Source organism: Oryza brachyantha, chromosome 9 (genome assembly GCF_000231095.2).
Source record: "Oryza brachyantha chromosome 9, ObraRS2, whole genome shotgun sequence".
Taxonomy (NCBI): Eukaryota; Viridiplantae; Streptophyta; class Magnoliopsida; order Poales; family Poaceae; genus Oryza; species Oryza brachyantha.
The window spans coordinates 5,304,125-5,326,647 of NC_023171.2; the positions used below are offsets into that span (position 1 = coordinate 5,304,125).

The window sequence follows — 22,523 nt, forward strand, 5'->3', positions numbered from 1 at the left end:
CGACACAGTTACAAGCAACCTTTCGAGACTTTATTTTCTAAAAGAAAATGGAAAATGTATATATATATATATATGCATTTCCTAATTTCTGTTTACAAAAGATATTTACAACCTTAGAACCAATCTGGCACTATTTTGAGAAATAAATTTGCCTTTTAACCTTCTATTGAAATCTCCTTGAATTTGTCCTCATCAGCTAGGCTCTCATCTATCCACCAAGTATGACCAAACTGACTAATGGCTCTTCAAAATTTGCTGTTAAAAGTTATCCATTTAATTCGACCCTTCTTTGTTTTGTTTTTCCACATCCAATTAAAATGTACGCAGATATTCGAGATATGAATTTGGACACTGCAAATTCTCATAAACAGGTTATCAACAAAAAAATATATAGGTTAATCGAAGTCACATTAATATGTCAAGGTAGGTTTTCTAGTCTCAACTAGCATCTTGTGCACTCCTCACCCCCTTGTTCTAGATGATGGTCGACAGCCTAGTTGTGGCTTTGGGTACCTACTAGGGTTCAGTGCGAACAGGCATAATCTGAGCCGTCCATTCCCGATCCGACAATTCCATGGGTCCAAAAGGGCTGCCACGCTGGGACACGTGGATGGTAAGATCGCATCTAGCACTAGATCAAACATACGTCAATAGTGGGATCTAGTGTGTAATTAATAAAAAGTTCAGGGACTTCCTTTCATAAAAGAAAAGCTGATGTAGGCCACGTTCGGCACTAAGCGCAAATTTCCCTCTTGCGCATGCTTACCAAACTGTTAACGGTCTATTTTTTGTAAAAAAACTTCTATAGGGAAAGTTGCTTTAAAATACCATATTAATTTTTTTTAAATTTTTTTATAATTAATTAATCATGTACTATTTTATTACTACGTTTTCCGTGTCTGATAACATATCCCAAAAGTAACTCAAATGAACATGGCCATAGTGGGGTGAATTCCCAGCGATCCCACATGGTTTAGGGAGTTTACTATGCAGTGAAAGAATTACAGAAAAGATACTCTGAGTTGGAGAATTTTTTGTTTCTTTCTGAAGATACTCTGAGTTGGAGAATTTTTTTGTTTCTTTCTTAAAATGAATTCAGATCCGGTCTCTACACACAAACTAGATATACTATACGAGAGTATATAGACTCACACTCCTTAGAAAAGGAACTCAGCATTAAAAATATAAAATGAGTACTTAGACTCGACCCTTCCATATGAAAACAACCAACCAAAACATCAATAAGCAGCGCGCAAAAGGATTACATTAAGCTTGCAGCATCTTCCTCATGTTCCATTCAAAGTTAGCCGCGTTCGGCAAAGGAGTAAATAAGTTAACTTACCCAGCACAGATAACGTTGTAATAGATTGGTATATAATTAATTAATTATTAGTTATTAAAAATATATAATAGATTAATATGATTTTTTAAAATAATTTTTCTATAGAATTTTTTTAAAAAAATACATTATTTAACAGTTCGGGAAACGTGCGCGTGGAAAACGAGGGGTTAAGTTAACTTACCGGGGGACGAACGCGGCCTTAGAGAAGTCCAGGGCCCTTTCTTCTAATAACTTACCCATTACTTCACCTTGTTGCTATCATTCTCCTTAAGTAATAATAAGGAACATTGACGCACCCAAAATATGGAGAAAATATACTCAAAGAAAATGATATGGAGTTCTAAAACTAGTTTTCACGCTTGTTCCTCCAAATAATCTTAATAAATTATAACAATGGACGATTCAAAAGCGAACTAATAATAGAGAACATTAAGATTATATACTGGAAGAAGCATGTAATTAAACTGGTTTTATATATACAACTCTCGTGACACAGGGTGGTAACGCTTGGTGGTTGCTCTAAGGGCGCGACATTTTTCTAATAATAGAAATGGTTCACAAGTCTTGCATCTGCTGATAGGCACAATGAGTCCAAAAGGATGAATAAAATGATTTGAAGTTATGGGACCAATCCCCATTTCCCTCTATATCCTAATTAGGAATGAAAATGGCTCGGAAACGGATGGAAACCACCTCCATCCTCTTTGTTTACTTATTGAATTGGAATTGGAATTGGAATTGGAATGGAAATGCTGGATGTGAAAATAGAATCAATATTGTTGAATTCAAAAATATAGCGAATACGAATCAGAGCGAATATGGTAACGAAAATTATCAAAACGTGGAAAACCTCAAAAGGAGATAAAAATTCTAAATTTTAGTAAGTAATGGTATCACATTATATCTCATAAGGAGTACAGTCCACTTAATAGATCATTTTATTAATGAATTATTATCTCAATACCAAGAAAAGATCACTATTTACAGATTATTAGCACATATCTCATAGATTACTAGAAAGTTCACATCTCATATTACAAAGTAAAGTTCATATTTTTAATGTCATTGCAATGTAAAGTGTTTGTGTCTATGTCTTAACTAGTTAGAGGCATATGGATAACTTGCTGAAATGGATCGGCTATTTGGTCTATTGTTATGGGGATTTATAGTATATGGGTCTTCGGAAATTTTGAGAAAATTTTCATAAAGTTCCTAACAATTCCAATTTCCTACAAGTGTGTTTCCTTTTTTGAGAAAAAATCTGAATCGTTTCGCGGTAATTTCCAAAAAAAAATCCTACTGACAATTTTCGGAAATAGATTGGGAATCTAGAAAGTTTCTGAACAGTTTTCAACCTTACTCTTGATGATATCCAGCTGAAATACCGAATTGAAAAAACATATATTCTTGTAATACCCTAGCCAGTTTGAAGCTCATAGTAGTATAGTTTAGACCCAAGTATCCCAAAAGGGCCATAGTGATGGCCGGTTTGTATCATCTTATAAATGTAGATAGGTTAGGTTATGCTTATAAATCATGGTTCTCCGACCATCAAGTTTAGATGGGTGAGGTCTTACTTATCAGTCTTGGTTCTCTAACTATGACGTCTCTTGATTAATCATTTTACACGAAGCATACATGGTTACCATTCTATTGTAAAAGCCTGTATAAACTATGTCATCCAAAGCGAAATTAAAAACTCTGGCTACTAAGTACAAGGGCATAGCTCCACTTGGCTAGTGACATAACTGAACTTAAAAGGAAACAATTGATGTGTCCCCTCACCAATTATTTTACCACGTATATAATGACTAGTAGGTCGTGTGATGAACAATATGTAACCTGATTGAATAATATGAATTCATTGGTTATCAGATGATAGTGCTATGAATTCTGTGTAAACAATATGTATAGTTCCTTGCAACTGATCAGAACGAAATCTATTGGATGCCTTATTATTTTTTCTTTCATGGAACCCTTCATAGCCTCTATATTTTTTAAACAGAATGCAATCGGAGATATCCAAGATATTTCTGCTTAGCATCTGACCTACGGTCCGCATCGGCGCTACCGCCCTCCCCAAGATCCCAAGCAATGATGCTCCCTTCCTAACGATGCTGAAGTTTCTCGGTAGGCCAGCAATGATGAGGTTGACATGTGGCCTCCGATCCAGATCCTAACGATGGCCATTCGTGCCCAGTTATGGCCTCTAGATCTCATCAAATTCGCCGATAAGCCTTCTAATGGGTTAGATTTGTTTGAATCTAATGGGCAGGATGTTGACTTAGATTGTTTTGGTTGGTTTGAAGTGATTTGGGATTTTATTTTGGATTGGTGTGGATTGGACTAACCACTAACATGGACTGGGTTGGAATAGATGTAATCGGACTAAACGAGTCAATCCATGGGTTAAGGCCCAAAGAGCTAGGGTATAACGTGTTGAAGCCACAAAGAACACAAGTCACGCACTCATGCATGTGGTTGCGGAGGCAGTCACTACCTGGAGGTCTGCTTGCCTTGCTCGGCTGCCAGCCTTGCTCCATCACCAGAGTCATAAGCCCGCCCACTCTATCGTCGGCGTCGTCAACCTGCCCAAAGCTTTATCGTCAGCCGCGCTCTTGCACAATGCACGGCATTGATGGCGGGTCGGGGGCGACCAGAAGGTGGAGTTTGGCAGTGACCACACAATCACGCACTAGACACAATTTCTTTTTCCTACTCTTTCTAAATTTTTGTGCTCAGTTATCTCTTCTTTCTACAAGAGGCCGACAAGCTAATTGTGGGGCTCCCTGTCTCCGCCATTGGGAGACACACCCAGTCAAACAAGGTGTGTCATGTCGACGTCCAAGTGACCAACAGGTGCACACTTTACTCCTATCTTGTCTATTTCTATCTTTGGTAGCTTACACATCTACCTGTATGTTGTTTTTTGAATAAATTTTGGCATTTGCATCCTAATGTGGCATGTGCTATTCACTAAACATTTAACTATATCTTATGCATAGAATGTCATTGATTTATCTAATTGGTGAGTAATGTGGTTTAGTTAATTTATCAAATTACTGTTCAAGGGTTAATACTAGTCATCAAGTCCCATATTTTAGGTTAGTGATATCACATTGCGGTGAAAAATGTTAATTCTAGTGGCCTCAATCCATAGACAAAGATGATATATTGTGATTGAAAAGTCTTTACTTCTTTCTTGTTGATTGCTCAATTTTTAACCCCCTATATTTGGATATTCTAAGGGTTTTAGTTCATATGTGTTCCCTTGTCAAATTGTTAATTACCATTACAAAGTATTTTTGTCATGGCCACTATATGCATGTCGTTGGTGCAATACCATGACAACCACACACCATGATCGCTGATGTGGATCTTCATATACTGTTATCCATAGAAGATAAAATTAAATAACCAAAATTATTTTGAAGCTACATATTTTCTTATGCATTATTAATAAGGGTGTTAACTGAGACATTAGAAAACTAACATACAACAAGTGAGCCCGTCTTGATCTAGACCACATTGTGCTTAGTTGGTGAAAATAACTCTAGACCATGTTTTTCCTTTTGCTTTATTTTGGATGCTCTTGCTCTATGCAGATTATTTGGTGCTTGAACAAACTCAATAATAAATGTTAGGTTTGTTCAATGTTGGCTCAGCCTAGTTAGCCCGACTCGAAAAAGCCCGAGCTTGGTCTATTTCCTAATTGTTGCAAGAAAATTGATTCTAGAATCATCATCAATAGTTGGACATGATTCAGCAATGTGATTGATAAGATGACTTTTGCCTGACTTTTTGGTAGCTGTCAATCTTAAGCTTGAATATTTGCATTGAGTCTTCAGGACACCATCTATCACTACAGCCTTTTGCTCAACTCCCATACTTTAGCTCATACGTGTTCTTCAAGCCTAATTATGAGTTGGATTGTTAGTACTCAAACCCCTCTGATATTTCTATTGACATTTATTATTAAGTTTGTTCAAGCACCAAATAATCTGAGCAAGAGAATCTAAAATAAATCAAAAGGAAAAAACATGGTATAGAGATATTTTCACTAAATAAGCACAGTGTGGTCTAGATCAAGACAGGCTCACTTGTTGTATGATAGTTTTCTAATGTCTCAGTTAACACCCTCGGCAATAATGAATATGAAAATATGTAGGCTCAAAATAATTTAGGTTATTTTAATCTTATCTTCTATGGATAACAATATATGAAGACCCACATCAGCGATTATAGTGCGTGATTGTCAGGGTACTGCACCAATGACATGCATGTAGTGGCCATGATAAAAACACTTTGTAATGGTAATTATAGAAAATGAAATGAAATGCAATGAACTCAACAATTTTATAAGGGAACACATGTAAACTGAAACCCTCATGATATCTAAATATAGAAGGCTGAAAACTAAGCAATCAACAAGAAAGAAATAGATGGATTTCGATCATAGTATATCAACTATTGTTTATGGACAGAAATTATACCACCACTGGAATTACTAATGTTCACCACAATATGATATCGCTGACCTAAAATGTGGGACTTGATGACTAGGATTAACCCTAGAACAGTAATTTGATAATTTACCTAAACTACAGTACTTACCAATCAGATAAATTTATCACCTTCTATGCATAAGATATAGTTAAATGTTTAGTGAATAGCACAAGCCTCATTAGGACTTAAATGTCCAAATTCATTCCAAAAAACACCATAGAGGTAAATGTGTAAGCTACCAAAGACAGAAATAGACAAGATAAGAGTGTAGTGTGCACCTGTTGGCCGCTTAAATGATGACGCGGCGCACCTTGTTCAACTACGGCGTCTCTCTCCTGTTGGTGGAGACAGGTAGCCCCACAATCACCTCGTCGGCCTCCTCCAGAACATGAGAAAACCAAGCAGAGAAATTCAGAAAGAGGAGGAAAAAGAAATTGTATCAAGTGCGTGACCATGTGGTCACCACAGAACTCTACACGTTGGTCGTTGCCGACCTGCAGTCGGCCCGCCGTAGCAGCTGCGCATTGTGTAGGAGCGTAACTGACAATGAAGCTTTGGGTAGGCTGATGACGCCGGCGATGGAGCAGGCCTGACGGGTCTGGCGGTGCTACGATGCAAGCACACCTCCCGGCAGTGACGGTGGACAGGCGAAGCGACCACACGCACACGCTTGAGTGTTGACTTGTGTTCTGTGTGGCTTCAATGCGTTTTACCATAGCTCTTTGGGCCTCAGTCCATGGATCGTTCCATAGATTGACTCCTTTAATCCAGTCACATCTAGTCCAGCGAGTTCGTGTTAGTGACTAGTCTACTCCATACTAATCTACCCTATAGTGCACCAACATGATTTACTCATTGAACAGATCTAACGGTTGATATCATTTGCTTCAGATCAGACGGTCCACGTTTCATCTACCCTCTTTCTGTTTATCGGATCCTCAAATTATGCCCATATTCCATCTATCTTCCCCACATTAAATCTCATGCATTCAGTCTGAATTTTTAAACTATCAATTTATTTTCTTTAAACTACAAATAACTCATGCAATAAAGCAATAAATATTTTCTTCTTCGATCCTATAGTACACTAACACAAAAGACTCATAACTCATGGGACAACTCGGACGGACAAAATCATCTGCAACGAAACGAATGACTCAGATCATACATGGGATTGATACATTGACTTTCCAGTTTTACACTTAGCTTATCCGCAGACTATGCATGCCTGCAAATCATGCACGGTATTAATTGCATGCAAATCCGGAGATCATGCATGGATTAATTGTCGGGCATACGACTAACCAAAATATTAGGAAACTAAATGCTAGCAATCAATCACATCCATCGCAGGCAATTAGCCATCATATTTTTGAAAAAAAAGTAATAAACCAAAGTCATAAAATGAATGTTATATATATATATATATATAACAACAAATGATCACCAGTAGACCCCAAATCAATGGTGTTAAATAAAAAATAAACCATATATTAATTTAAAATATATTTTATATATAATCTAATATTTTAATATACATTCGGGTTGACAAATAGGGAATAATGAGAGCTATTTTGCATATGGTGGTATTTCTAATACTCCCTCATTATTTTTATATCTCACCGCTGAATTTTGAATCATCATTTAATCGTTTGTCTTTTTCGAAGTTTATTTAATCGTTTGTCTTTGTTAAGTTTTTGTGGAAAGATAAAATATTATACGTCATTCCTATAGTCCCTTTACTAATAATGAATCAAATTCATAAATAAATAGTTTTTATATGGATATATATATATATATATATATATATCAACACGAATATCATTTATGTGTGTGTATATATATAATCTAATATTTGTATATATGTTCGGGTTGACAATACTAAATAACAGGATATATTTTTCACACGGTAGTATTTTTAATGCTCACTCGGTGTTTTTTAACACGAATCAATCAACGGTGTCAAATAAAAAAGGAATGAGTATAAAATAATTTTTATACTATATACGTGTATATATTATTTAATTATAAATATGTGTATGTTCATATTAGCTCAGAGGCAATTGCGGGAGCTATTTTTTTGACACAGTAGTATTTGTACTACTCTGTCCGATTTTTTAGACGCCGTCAAATTTCGGGCTTAAGGTCGACCGTTTGTATGTTTCAAATTTTATTGCAAATATAAATATCATAAGTCATTTATAAAATAAATAAACAACTTGTTTGGGTCCAAATTAAATTATTTATTTAATATACTCATGCTAATATTATCTAAACTATAGTGCACCAACTGGTGTGACTGACTCATTACCTCACTAGACAAATCGAATGATCCAGAATTATCTACATCAATCGAATGTTCCATGTCGACTCTACATTCATCACAGCCATGTATAGACAAAAGATCTTTTTATATATTAGAAACTTGCTATAAAATATAAATTTATACACTTTCCAATTATATAGCTCCTATAATTATGCTATATGTATATATACACGCAAGATTTATAATAAATTCTATATATGATTTTCTTTTATTTCTATTAGATTGTGATAAAAGTACGTTGTTCACTAGGATTGCACAAATTTATCTAAATATTTCATTATACATGAATTAGAAGATAGATCTCAATTGCATTATATCAAAGTCGATGCACATGTGTTCAAAAAGATGTCTATTTAGTATATCTTTAATGTAGACATGCCTTAATAGCATGATAGATGATACACACATGACATGAAATTCATTTGGTTGAATATAACTATGGATAGATAAAATTATGCACCGTCTAAAACATAAACTTTATTTTAATCCTTCGATTTTTATTATCAAATATCACCGTACTTAGTACATGTACATATTTGGTATATGACTTGAATCGAATTAAGGTGCAATTTGACATATTTTAGAAAAATTAATTTAACTAACGAAAATTAAATAATGTATGAATAAAAATGACACCGTAACGTTAGCACGGGTATATTGCTAGTCCAAAATAAAATGTCAGTCCACTTCAAACCAACCAGAACGATCCAACTCAACATCCCATTAGATCCAAATTAAATAATGTACAACCTCCATCCCAAAATAAACGAATTTATGAGTTCTTCTATAAAATTTTTGACTATTTCGTCTTATTTCAATTTTTTTAGATTAATACTTTTATTGTTATCACATGATAAAGGTGTTTTATGTGTGACTATTTTTTTCAACTTTTTCATAAATTTTTCAAATAAGACGGATGGTCAACGTCAAACCTAAAAAAAAATATTTTTTTTGACAGAGTAGTAATACGCTATCTATCAGAAAGCGGTACGGCTGCTAGCAACGCTACCATTTCGTGCAAAAGTTTGGCAAGCCCTGGCCTAATAAGCAATTAAGGTGAGAAAGGGAGGTGCAAAGTGTAATTTCACTAAAAAGGTAAAATAATAATTACCAGTGGCCAACCGCACACAGGTAAGGAACGTCAAGACTCGATCCAGGTCTCCCATGCCTAAAAAGCCCTCATCCTGGAATCCCCATGGCCCCATCGATCCTTGCTACAACCGATTGAGCATACAGCCACTTCGAGCTCTGTGATCTACAGGTAATCTTTCGGTTCGTTCCAAATCTTTCCTGCTCGCTTCATTCAAAATGTTGTTGTTCTTGTTCTGGTTAGTTTCCTTTTTCTTGTCAGAGGATGGCTTGGGGTTCTTGGGGGCGGACGCATGTTTCAATACAATTAGCTTTTGTCTGCTTAAGACTGATTTTGGTGTAGAGATCACAGGAACTCAGGATGTTTCTGCTAGCTCCATGCATCCACCCCAGAAGAAAAAGGTTTGGTCCCTATTGGGGTTGACTTGGGGATGAACTAGGCGAAAGAGCTAACTGCATTCCTATGCTGAAATTTCAGTTGATTTTAGTGTTTGAGCTTCAGTATTTTCAGATTCTGGTAGGGCCTTGCTAGATTCTTGAACTGGATATGTAAATCGGATTTGTTAGTTGATGTGAGAATGAAAGATGCATAGGCAACATATGATGGATAGATGAGTGCGCTGCAATAGTTACTTGTGTTGCTTGTTGGTGGTTTTGGTTTCTTGGATAAACACTTTGTGAAGCTGGTGGGCAAGTCTCTAAAGAATCTCAGTCCAGACAAATATGCCAATAATTTGGAAATTTTGAGAGGTGTCTTACTTAACCTATCCTTATTGTCTGTAATTTTGATGAATTTATTTCGCTAAGTGGTATGGTGATAGCACTATGGATGCAAACTATTTGGATTCTGAAGTAATCAACTTGTGCTTCACTTGACTATTCCATCTGGTTGCAGTCTGTTCTATTCGTTCTCTTACCGTTTACATAAATAAGGCATCTTAATCTGTTTATTAATATTAAGGCCCTATTTAGAGGCATTTGGAATGTCAAATGGTAAAAGTTTTAGGGGCAAAAGTTTTGAAATAGCATTTTTACAAGTTGGTGTTTAGAGGCATGCAAAAGTTATTATTTTTTTTTGCAAAAGTTGTGCGTTCATGAGGGGTGGTCCGTGTCCCTATGCACTTTTGGGCAAAATTTGCTAGTTCAGACTGCCAAATACAAAGTTGTCATTTTTCTACCCTAGTGTTTAGATCCATTTTGCCAAAAAGTGCTTTAAAATAGCAAAACTTTTGCTATTTTGAAATATCTAAATAGGGCCTAAGTGACAAAAGGAATATAGTGTCAGAGATGGGTTAGCTCCTACAAACTTCAGTGAGACCCATTTTATGCCAACCACACGGAATTTCTCTTGGATACTTGGCTGTTGATTCACATGTGCCAAGTGAAAACGAAAGAAGTAGACTTACTAGTCATATCCAGATTCTGAGACTATAATTCAGTACTTGTGAAAATTTTGTATGAGATGCATAAGTGCATTATTGTCTTCATCATTATATTCTCTCTTCCACTTCCCCAGATATGGCAAGCAAAAGGATTCAGAAGGAACTCATGGATTTGCGGAAGGATCCACCAACATCATGCAGTGCTGGGCCTGCAGGAGAGGATTTATTCCATTGGCAGGCCACAATCATGGGCCCTAGTGACAGCCCCTATGCAGGTGGGGTGTTCTTTGTTAACATCCATTTTCCTCCTGACTACCCTTTTAAGCCTCCAAAAGTGAACTTCCAAACAAAGGTGAGTTGTATGCTTTACCTGTATCTCCTTTTGTTTATGATTATTCTATTGTTGCTCTTAACCTTATTGTTGATATGCTACACAAGTAGTGTGTGGTCTTTGCGAAATTTCTGATGAACAGTCTCATTTTTAAATCAGTCGGTGTCAGAAAAAACTTATTTCCTGATGCAAAATGTAAAGTACACTTTGCCACAGATCAGCTAAAGTTGCTGGTTCTCAGTAATATCATTCTTAGTATAGTTAAACTCATACTGAATGTTTATAGTCATTGTTTGCAGTTCTCATTGTCACATAGCTATTGTGGTTATCTCTTTTTATCCCAGATAGCAGGAGATCTCTTGCAGATTTTCACTAAGATAAAAGGCATAGGAAAATAAGTCGAAGGTAGACATATAGGTTGCCAACAATGGTCAGAAACAAAGAAGAAACGGGGAGGGGAGGACTGATAAGAAAATGATCTTCCAAATTATATTATTATAGTGCCTGTTAGTGTTGCACTTATGACAGTCTACATGGGCAAAGGATGAAAGAGTTATCTTGATTGAATGTTTTACATGCTTCAGAAATTCCATGTAGCAATGTTACTCCAGGTGATTCCCAAATTGAAATGGACAAAATTGTAACTTGCAAGCCAGTTGGTTCTTCACAAATTGTAATGAACATGGAGTAGGTACTTGATTGTTTTGATCTGTCTGTCTGCATTTAGCAATGATTCACTACCATTCCCAGCTATAACTGCAATATGTTGATTCCCTAGAATTTGTCCAGATATTATAAGTTCTCGAAGGAAAGAGTTGAACAGAGAATCAATAAAATAGATGTTCAACAGTTTGTCGGTATCTTCCAATATATCAGAGTGGTTAATCTATATTCTGTTTTAATTATCCGGAAGGATTCAAACAAGATACATTATACTAATTCGCTAGCTAGTTGTTAGAATATTATAGCTCTGGCACAAAAAGCTAAATCATTTTTCACCACTACTGCCATAAGTTCTGAATCGTTTCACTGACGATGCACGCAGGTGTATCACCCAAACATCAACTCAAATGGAAGCATTTGCCTTGACATCCTCAAGGAGCAATGGAGCCCAGCACTTACCATATCAAAGGTCCTTCTGTCCATCAGCTCACTTCTCACTGACCCCAACCCAGACGATCCCCTCGTCCCAGAGATCGCGCACATCTACAAGAACCAGAGGCCTCGCTATGAGGAGATGGCAAGGGCCTGGACCCAGAAATACGCAATGGGCTAGCAGCTATCATGCTTAGACCATTGTTCCATGCAACAATCGAAATTAGATGGTTGTGTCCTCTGAACCATTGCTTGTTTATGTACAGTAGTGTCAAAGTTGCATGATCTGTAAATTAGATGTTAATTCACACTTTGGTTTATACCTGAAGAGCGTTCATAGTCATGACATTTGTGCCTGTAACCTTGTCAAGAATCCAGTCAGACTTGTATGGCTCGATACGTATATGTTCATAATTTTGTGGTGGTTTGGTCCATTTCTATCTGATGCCTTTATTGTCATTTTCAGCATCAATTGGCTATATGTGCATTATCTGCACTGTTCGATCCAAATTAAGATGCTGCTTGCTCTTAGCTCAAGTAAGTAAGGAAATGAACTTTCTTCAGCACATTCATATTGCAACCACTGCTTAGATGAGAATACATAGCAATTGTCCAAATGGCAATGACTTATTGCTGACTATAATTGTCAGTCTGCAGCCTTGCTGATATTTGTCAAACCTCACTGAATAGGGTCAGTGCCTGCCAATGGTAGTGAGGTCTGTGTGCTTTTTTACAGCTTATCTCTATATTATTCATTGCCTTTTGAGCGTATGTTTTCCGAATTGCTAAATGTTGTATTTTTTCAAAAAAAAAATCTATAAGAAATTTATCATCTCACATTTCTAAAGTATATTTTAGCTTTATAGTACGTGATTCAATTGTTTATACCATTAAATAGTTGTCACAAAATCAGATAATCTTTCATCTAAAAAGAACACATCTCATGTGGGTGCCCATGCTTCTTGAATCTTATATGAATCTTATATAGAGCTGCTTTTTGGGGGCAAGCCTCTCTTAGCTTTCTTGTGCAGAAGAAGTAGAAAGTCACTGCCTGCACTTCCCTTTCTTTGAGAGCAACAGACAAGTTCTGCAGTTGATGACCTACCAGCCTGTTTGGTCATATCAGTTCTTCAGTGCACCAATACCTGGTCAGCAAGTATGATCCTGATACCACAAGAGGAAAAAGAAAATATTAGAGTAGATTTCAGTTAAAATTTGAGTGGATGTTGCTAATAAGGATTAAAGGTGACATGGTTTAGACTAAAGTCTCTCTTCCACTCTCATTTTTCTTTTCTGTATAAATAAACAATGTGCAGTACTTTATTTGGTATACCTGTAGCCACCATGTAGGGAAAAAAGGCTGTGACATTTGTATACTTGCATTATATACTCCTGCCTGCAAGATGATTATACTGTCACCTGTAGCTGTCTACAGATGGGGTTGCCAGGCTGCAGGGCAACAGTCATGGCACCAGTAGAGCCACTCCTTGTAGCAATAATGCCTCTTCCATGGCACTCCTCTTTGTCTACCAGAGAATACACAGAATTGCATTTATAAATTTTTAACTGTTCATGATAATGGTTTCAAGCATCCAATGAACAAAGGAATAAACAATCACAATTCGCAGCAACAAAAAAAATGGTTGCTTGTTAAGCATCAGGGGAAGTTCTGATTTATAAGAAAATTTCGCACCAAGTATAATGAACCTGTTTTTTTTTTTGGTGCATCTGTGAACTCTTTAGTAAATACTCCTAGTTATGTTCGTGCCCGTACGGCTCATACATTAATCCCCCCGTTTTATTTGTCGCAACTGACTAGCTAGTGTTGCTTCAACTTTGATCACCAATAGTTTTGAATTATCGTATTTTGCTAAAAAAAATGTATGCTTATATTTAACATTCAACATACTTCGATAATATGTTACATTTTCAAATATTTATATACTTGTTGCTAAAACAAGAAAGGCCAAAGTTTCTGCATAAACAGTGTCCGGTCATGAGTATTTAGGTACTAGATGCCGTCCTTGTTTTCTAAAAAAAATGTACCCCTAACTAACAATTTCTCCAACTTTGATATCTCAACTAAAAAAGATCCAAAACCCAGTGGAACACGCAAAATTATGTTTGACCTTTTGGCAACAGACTTGTCATCTAATTAGGCAATAAGCTCTATATCTTTTTCACACAGGCACCGAGCATAATGGGCAGTGTGCAAAGAGACCCCTTTTTATGAGATGCAAAGAGTTGATGACATCAAATTGAAAATGGAAATAGCAACCCAAACGACAATGCCATGAGAATTGTCTGTAGCCAGCCACACTAAGCAGAGCTGCAAAGCAATAGCATCTTGGCGATTATGTAGGTTACTGCTCAAATGGAACACACATGACTAACGGCCTGTTTGGAGGAGCCTCTCTCAACTGTAGTTTTTTCTAAAAACTGTTTCTGTCAGAAGCTACTCAAACGATCCTACAGATTCTAGAAATGAACTAAGAGAAACTGGGTTTAGGAGCTTTTTCAGATTTCTAAATGCTGACTACCATATAGTTGTTTCTCAGAATCTAAAGCTCCCTAAAACAGGCCGTAAGACACATGCAGCATGAGGGAGCGGATCCTAATATCCCTGTAACATGATCACTACCATACGAGCCATGGATGATGAGGCCTATATGTCACTACTCATGTCCCTTTTACTTTATTACAAGATCCCAATATGTAGCATCAGACATTAGAGTGTATATTTAAGAGTTTAAAGATCAACCATAGATCTAAGATCATGACTAAGATACTATTAAAAGCACTTTCATATATACACATAAACATATATACATACATGTAATTGTGAACACCACGCCTGTGACTGTGAGCACTAAAATCTCTCCTCCAGTTGCGATCAAAGTTAACAGCGGAATATCTTGAGCACTAGAATCTCCTCTAGTTGCACACAAGGGAACCAAAAAAAAGTACCACCTCCAATCCAAAATATAAATATTCTTAAATCATTTAACACAGATGATTGAGATGAAACTTTATGGTGTGCTTTAATAAATGAGGAATAAATAGGAATGCGAGGACAGGTGATGATAAAATAGGTGGAATCTTGAATGAGAATTAATTGATAGGATAAGTAATGTTTATATTTTAGAACAAAATTCAAACGGTAGATATGGTTATATTTCGATGCTAGTGGGTAGAATCTAAGACTAGAAAAAGGTCTTGGGCTCGTAAGCTCGGCTCGGCTTGGGAGCTAAACGAGCCGAGCCCGAGCCGGCTCGCAAGCCGCTCGTTTGGCTTGTCAAGCCGTTAAAAATTATGGCTTGGGTCACTTGCCCATTAACTTAATGTAAACCCAAACTCCTTATGTCTGTCGCAAACCCTGCTTAAATGAGCCAGCTAGCAAAAGAAGCTATTTGATGTAATTTGATGCAATTTGATGTAAACCCTGCTAGCAAAACAAGTCAGCTCGAGCTTTCAAACGAGCCGAGCCAAGCTGGCTTTTTTTGCTCGTTTTCGCGACCGAGTCGAGCCAAGTCAAGCCTCTTGATGACCGAGCTTTCACGAGCCAAGTCCAGCCTTAGTAGAATCCCAGCCATACACATAGAGGACCCCCAAACCCCAAGGAAGATGTGTAGAAAACCAAGGAGGGTAGTCGCTGTCCCAAAAGTCATAAGTTTCCTGCCTAATCCTGCACTAATCAGCATGAATGGGAACTCTAATTTAGACCGGCAAAAAAAATAAAAAAAAGAGGACGAACCATGGGACGCACACGTGCGGGCGCACGCGTGCAACGTATCCTCGCTTATCCTGCAGTGCAGGTCAGCTACCTAATACCAAATCCGTTGAAATTATTGTGTGATTATTTGACAGCTTTGCTACCTTGATTGCTCATCTAATCTCTCTCGCTTGGACAATCAGTCCGACAATAAAATAAAGGTTGCTGCTCAGTGAGAGTTACTCCATCCGGTTATTTTTATCAGAGTTCGTTAACTCTTGAATTTAAGATCATTTGTCTTATTTAAATTTTTATGTAAATAGGAAAAATTATAAATCATATAAAATATAACACAATAATTAATAATTATGTAATTTTTTTAATAATATGAATACTCAAATGTAAATCTAAAAATCAACGACATTAAATAAAAACGGAGAAAATATTAGATTTGATATTGGGAATAATTCTGATATGTGCGCCAGTTATATATGCACATGATATTTAATCGTATATATCGATTAGTATTTAAACCCTGATGTATAAAATCATACACCCGAAACTATACAGCCATACCGAAGCTGGTCTAGGCTTGATAATACAGTACTACCATTTGGTCCTAAACTATAATCAGAGGGAGTCAGTGACCAACATGAGTATTACAAAGTTGAAAGGGTGTAAATCCAAGCGAAATTGTGCCACTTTTGACAGCAGAAAAGCGAGTGTTTCTGGGTGGAAAAGGGAGTGTTTCAGGTATGAATGAATGAATGACATGCTAGAACAACTTTTTCTTTTGGGCACACAGATGATTCCAAACTTCAGCAGGTATGAGAATGCTAACAGTATAAACTACACTTCCATCACATTCACAGCAATAAAGGCAAGAGCACAAAAATCTTCTTACCTGGCTATTATAAAGTATAGCAAGTTGTCACAGTGGATACATCTGTAAGTTGCAAAGCAGATTAGCAGCTGCTAAATTCTCAAGAGGAGATGTCAATCCATTCTTGTAAATTCTCTCTCTTTTTTTTTTTCCTTCAGAGAAAAGGTATATGATCCATTCAATATTTTCTGCTCAGTTTGTCCACAACTGCCTGTTGGAAAAGTGGACTGCCATGGCCACAAAATCCATTTCAGACACTGTCAGCAGAAGGAATAGATTGCAATATGGTACAAGAGTGCAGAACTGAAAACTACTTTCTGTTGTACAGTTTTGTCACCACAACAATCATTCAAGAAGCAGACAAGAAAACCTCTGTAGTACTACACCAACTTGATTCAGGTACTGACTGTCCACAAAATCCAGTAGCTGGATTCTCTGATATTGTCAACACCCCTAAGCCAATGTGGTGTGGTAACTGACAACATTAGCAACATCATTACAACTTAGTCAAACAAAGATAGCCCCATGCTGGAAATTAATCCTAAAAACAATTGCAGTTTCAGTCAACCATACACAATAAAAAAAAAGGAAATGGTCTTGTCAGAAGCTTAAACATCCTGAATTCTCTTATGTTCAGAGTAATTTGTTCTGCAAGATATCAATCAGAAACCGACAGATACAAGAAGCTCGACGGAACAAAAAGTCAAAACACATGCAAGTGTAAGAAAAGCTAATATCTATTACATTGTCGACAAGATTGATGCTGAAATGCAAGGAATTCGATTCCAAGGTACATGCCAGTCTCTCCAACTGAAGAGAACAGCTTCTGTCTGAAATTAAAACCTACCATCGCGTGCCTCTTCTTACTTTGATGTATTATATACAGTGATTCAAAACAAAATTACATCTTTTCCTACTGAATGGGAGGATGCTACCCTTTTTTTCTTCTACTTTTGAGCCAAAATGGTTGAGCTAGTCTGATGTTTTACCACTTTGGATGATCAAAATCTGCAAGAACTAGACAGCGTTACATCGATTTCTCTGCGGATTCATCTATAGTCGACGAATTGATTGAGAAACCATCGAGGATGTCACTGTCCGAGTCAAGCTGTAGCTCTTTGAACATTGCCATGACCTGAATCATGGTTGGCCTTCGGTTGGGCCGATCATCCAAGCACTCGCAAGCAATCTTCAGATACTGATAGAGCTCTGCTTCCCCTGATTTTCGGTCCGTCAGTGTAGGATCAAAGATCTCACTGCTCCTGTTCTCTTTGACCATCTGCTTCACCCAACCAACAAGGTTGTTGTCTCCAAACTCAGTTGGGTCAATTGGCTTCTTCCCTGAGAGGAGCTCCAAGAGCACAACACCATAGCTGTAGACATCACCTTTTGTTGTGCACCTGAAGCTTTGGTAATACTCAGGTGGCACATACCCAGGTGTGCCTGCAAGTGTGCTGACACTCAGATGTGTGTCGAGCGCGTTCATCAGCCTTGCCATCCCGAAGTCCGATACACGGGCATCGAGGTTGCTATCAAGAAGAACATTGCTCGACTTCATGTCCCGGTGGATGATGTGGGGGATGCAGCTGTGGTGGAGGAAGGCGAGGCCCCTGGCTGAACCAATTGCAATCTTCTTCCTTGCTGACCAGTCAAGCTTCACACTAGCCTTGGCCTTGTCATGGAGAACAACATCTAGGCTGCCGTGTTTCATGTACTCGTATACAAGGAGCCTCTCATCACCAATCTTGCAATACCCAAGCAACGGTACAAGGTTCCGGTGCTTGATCTTGCCAATGGTCTCCATCTCTGCGGTGAACTCCCGATCACCCTGGCCTGTGAAGTGAATCAGCTTCTTGATGGCCACAACGCTGCCATCCTTGAGCTTGGCCTTGTATACCTCACCAAATCCACCAGAGCCGATGAGAGTCTCAGCACTGAAACCATTGGTGGCCTCAAGGAGGTGTGCAAATGTGAGCTTCCGCAGCGGCTTCTCGAATGTCGCCACATTGATGCTTAGTGGCTCACGCACACCTGACAGCTTCCAACTTGATGTGCCAGACGTTGGAAGGCTTTCAACATACCCAGTTCTCATCTCTTCAGTCTTCTGATTCATCCTGAGCTTGCAGAGAGTGACCAGCAGCAGTAGCAGTATGAGCACAGAGAGTGCCACCCCGACAAGAATGCTTGCCCCAATGACCTTTCTCTTCCCATCAGGTGAACCCCGTGGCCTGCCTCCCCATGGGGGATTGTGACCACAAGGAGGCAAAGGAATGCCACAGAGACCAGGGTTGTGATCATACCGGGTTGGCGGGAACGTGGTGAGCTGCCCAGATGAAGGGATTGGACCACTCAGGTTGTTGTTGGAGACATCAAAATCTGCAAGGAAATTCAAGCCACCAAGCCCAGCAGGGATGCCACCACTGAGCTGATTGTTTGAGAGGTCAAGTGCACCGATCGATTTGAGGTTTTGAAATGCATCCGGTATTGTGCCATTCAGCTCATTGTGCCCCAAGTTAAGGACTTGAAGATACATCATGCCTCCAAGGCTTCCTGGAATTGCACCGGTGAGACCATTGTATGAGAGATCAAGAAAGATCATACTCCCATTGTTGTTGAATGTATAAACCGTTGTGCCGGTGTAAATCCTTGTGGATGGGCACAGGTGAACCGCAGGAAACTCGGCCAGCCGCTCTGGCCTGATGCCGAAGAACTCAAAGAGCACACCAGCACCAGGGCATATGTTGCCTGCCTCATTGCGGAGAAATGCAAACTGCTTCCCTGATACAATACCCCCCGGAACAAGCCCTGCCTGACCTGCCAACTGCGACGGTATTGTCCCGGTGAAGCTGTTGCTGTTGAGATCAAGCCAGATGAGGTTGTTGCAGCTGCCAAGCTCCGCGGGCACATGCCCAGAGAGCAGGTTCTTGTTGAGCTGCAGAATGGCAAGCTTCTGAAGCTTGCCAAATCCACCAGGCACACTCCCAGTGAGACGGTTACCGGAGAGTGACACCCAGATGAGATTCACACACTTTGTAATGGACCTAGGAATGCTTCCAGTGAAGTTGTTGTAGCTTATCACCAATGTCTCCAGTGAAGTGCCATTTGAGCAAAGAACATCTGGTATCTCACCGGATAGGCCGTTCGCCCACATGACAAGATCAACCAGCTTCGGCATCCTGATTATTTCTGGTGGGATCTTGCCAACCAGCAGGTTGAAGCTGAGATCTATGGACTCGAGATTGGCGCAATTGCCCAGCGAAGGCGGCACGGTGCCATTGAGGTAATTGTTCGGAAGGAGAAGCTTCCGCAGAGAAGGCAGCGATGAGCAAAGATCCACCATTATCTCCCCTTGAAGCTCATTGGACCCAAGGTCGATCACCTCCAGCAATGGACACCCCGCTGCGAGCACCGGCAGCGGGTTTACTCCAGTGATGTTGTTGAACGACAGCCGCAGCTCACGCAGCGAGGAGATGGTGCTGACGACACTGGCCACAAAGTCGCCGGCGAGCTGGTTGCCACCGAGGTCGAGCACCTCAAGAGACTTGCACTTGGCAAAGCTCGCCGGCAAAGCACCAACCAGCCGGTTGCTGGACAAGTCCAGCTCAACGATTCTGCCGCACAGCTGGCCCAGCTCCACCGGTATCGCCCCGGCGAACTCGTTGCCGGCCAATGCCAGCCGCCGCAGCGACGAGAAGCCCACCAAGAAGGTCGGTATTGCGCCGGCGAGGAGCTTGTTCCCGGACATGTCCAGCGTCTCGAGGCGGCGGCAGTTGATGAGTCCCGGCGGCAATCTGGTGCTGCTTAGGCCATTGTAGGACCAGTCGAGCACCGTGAGGTTGGCGCACCCGCCGAAGTCGTACCCGGAGACATCGCCGGTGAAGTTGTTGCCGGCGATGCTCAGGTACGTCAGGTTGGCCGGCGCCGTGGCCACGAGCCCGGCGGGGAGCGCGCCGGACATGTGGTTCCACGACACGTCGAGCGTGGTCACCGCGCTGCACGCGGCGAGCTCCGGCAGCCGCCCGGCGAAGAGGTTGGCGGAGAGGTTGAGGTAGCCGAGGCCGTGGCAGCCGGCGAAGGAGTAGTTGAGCAGGCCGGCGTCGGCGAGGCGGTTGCGTGACAGGTCGAGCGACCGCAGCGACGGCGCGAACGGGAACCCGCCGCCGACGAGGGCGTTCCGCGACAGGTTCATGGACCGCAGCGCGCCGCACGGCGCCAGGAACGACGGCGGCAGCGTCCCGTTGAAGGAGTTCGACGAGATGTCCACCTCGACGAGCGCGCACGGCGGCGACGCGTGCGAGAGGTTGCCGTAGAAGGCATTGCCGCGGAGGTTGAGTCGCTTCAGCGCCGGGAGCGCGAGGAGCGCGTCGAGCCGCAGCTCGCCGGCGAGGCTCATGCCGCTGAGGTCGACGGCGACGACGCGGCCGTCGGGCGGCGGCGCGCACGTCACGCCGTCCCACGAGCACGGCGCGGTGGAGTTGGCGCCGCCGGCGCCCAGCACCCAGCTCGCGAGCGAGCCGTCCGGGTCGTCCGCCACGGACTCGCGCCGGAAGGCGAGCAGCGCCGCCGCCTCCTCGGCGACTGCAATGGCGGGCGCCGGCACCCGGAACAGCAGCACAGCCACCACCAAGAACACCGCGGCCGCCGTGAAAGGCGGCGAGGCGGCCATGGCTTCTCGTCCTCGTCGATTCTTGCAACAACCAAAATGGCTTCTCGATTTCTAACCAATTCTTGGATGGGCTTCACATATCGATCGAGAGAATTCCAACTGCAATTTCTCTGCAAAATCATTCAAATTTTCACTTCGCAGTCACTGTGGCAAACAAATTCAACCCAAATTCGCGGCATGAATCGACACAAAAAGATCAAAAAAAAGGGAAGAACACAAGGAATCTTTGCAAGGGAAAGCACCCAACAAAAAAAACAGTACGAACCAAATGCAAAATTTCTCGCGCAAACTACGCACTTATCCCTCAAAACCAACACAATTCACACAACCCGCGAAACCAAATCACCACATAAAACAAACTCCAATTCGAACCCCAAAAATAAAATTTTAAAACAGAAAAAAAAAACCCGACCACATATTCCACCAAGAACAAAGAACCCTAAAAAACCACCAAGAATGCAAGACTAACTCCAAACATTTCAAAAGCTCCACCCAACAAAGAAACTAATCCCTCACCTTGGCCAGGACAAGAACTGCCCAAGAACCCAAAACTTCATCAAGAATGGAGCTCTCTCTCCCCTCTCTCACACAGAGCTCCAACAAAAAATCTTCTTGCAAGAACTGAGACAACAATGATAGAAACTGGAAAGAGAGGAGAGAAAAAGGGAAGAGAAGAGAAGAGAGAGCAGCAGGTTGATTACTGCTACTGGTAGTAAAGCAAAGCAGAAGAACAGAGACGAAACCTACACTTTACTATTTAAGCAGGCAGACGAAGAAGAAGCAAGCAAGCATAGCAGTGCACTGCACTGCACTGCACAGGGCGCTACTGAACCGCCATTAGTTTAATCCACCATAGCTCCCATTTTCGCATTAACAAGAACACCTTGCCGGGGTTTGTTTGATTGCTTGCCGAGGCAATTAGCACCCCGGGAAAGAAGGGGCTGCTGTTTAGTAATATTTAGCTTCTCGAGGGGCTTTTCTTCAAAAGAAAAATCATCTTCTTTTTTATTATTTTTATTTATTATTTTTGGATGGTTTGTCCCTCCCAGCATCGCAATTCCCAAGCCTGGTCAAACGAGGATTTTATTCTCCCGAGCCCGGCTTTTTGGCATCTCACTCACATCACCTCTTCTCATCTCCTCTTCGGCTCTTCCTCCCTGGCATGCACCCACTTTTCATACAAATTTTTTT

General features: G+C 40.4%; 2 protein-coding genes across 4 annotated transcripts; one reads left to right on the forward strand and one right to left on the reverse strand.

Annotated features, from left to right (window-relative positions):
- The first annotated feature begins 9,308 nt into the window (after positions 1–9,308).
- LOC102701102 (ubiquitin-conjugating enzyme E2-17 kDa-like) lies at positions 9,309–12,539 on the forward strand. Of its 3 annotated transcripts, XM_040527770.1 has the most exons (4): positions 9,309–9,435; positions 9,616–9,665; positions 10,780–10,997; positions 12,022–12,539. In XM_040527770.1, the coding sequence occupies exons 3-4, from the start codon at positions 10,782–10,784 to the stop codon at positions 12,250–12,252; spliced, it is 447 nt and encodes a 148-aa protein (XP_040383704.1). In that variant the 5' UTR covers positions 9,309–9,435; positions 9,616–9,665; positions 10,780–10,781; the 3' UTR covers positions 12,253–12,539. The 3 variants fall into 3 exon arrangements, with proteins under 3 accessions (XP_040383704.1, XP_006660503.1, XP_040383703.1); XM_006660440.3 differs by lacking the exon at positions 9,616–9,665 and having other exon boundaries at positions 12,022–12,538; XM_040527769.1 differs by lacking the exons at positions 9,309–9,435; positions 9,616–9,665 and adding an exon at positions 9,683–10,013.
- Positions 12,540–17,232: 4,693 nt separating this feature from the next.
- On the reverse strand, positions 17,233–22,201 carry LOC102701752 (brassinosteroid LRR receptor kinase BRL1). The gene is made up of 2 exons (XM_006660442.3): positions 21,849–22,201; positions 17,233–21,442 (listed from the first exon to the last, which is right to left on the reverse strand). Exon 2 carries the CDS (start codon positions 21,330–21,332, stop codon positions 17,694–17,696), a length of 3,639 nt encoding a protein of 1,212 aa, XP_006660505.2. The 5' UTR covers positions 21,333–21,442; positions 21,849–22,201; the 3' UTR covers positions 17,233–17,693.
- Between the last annotated feature and the right edge of the window lie 322 nt (positions 22,202–22,523).

Coding starts and splice junctions, on each gene's coding strand:
- LOC102701102 (XM_040527770.1), top strand. CDS start 10,782: ATGGCAAGCAAAAGGATTCAGAAGGAACTCATGGATTTGCGGAAGGAT. Junction 10,998..12,021: donor AAGTGAACTTCCAAACAAAG/GTGAGTTGTATG, acceptor CGATGCACGCAG/GTGTATCACCCAAACATCAA.
- LOC102701752 (XM_006660442.3), bottom strand. CDS start 21,332: ATGGCCGCCTCGCCGCCTTTCACGGCGGCCGCGGTGTTCTTGGTGGTG.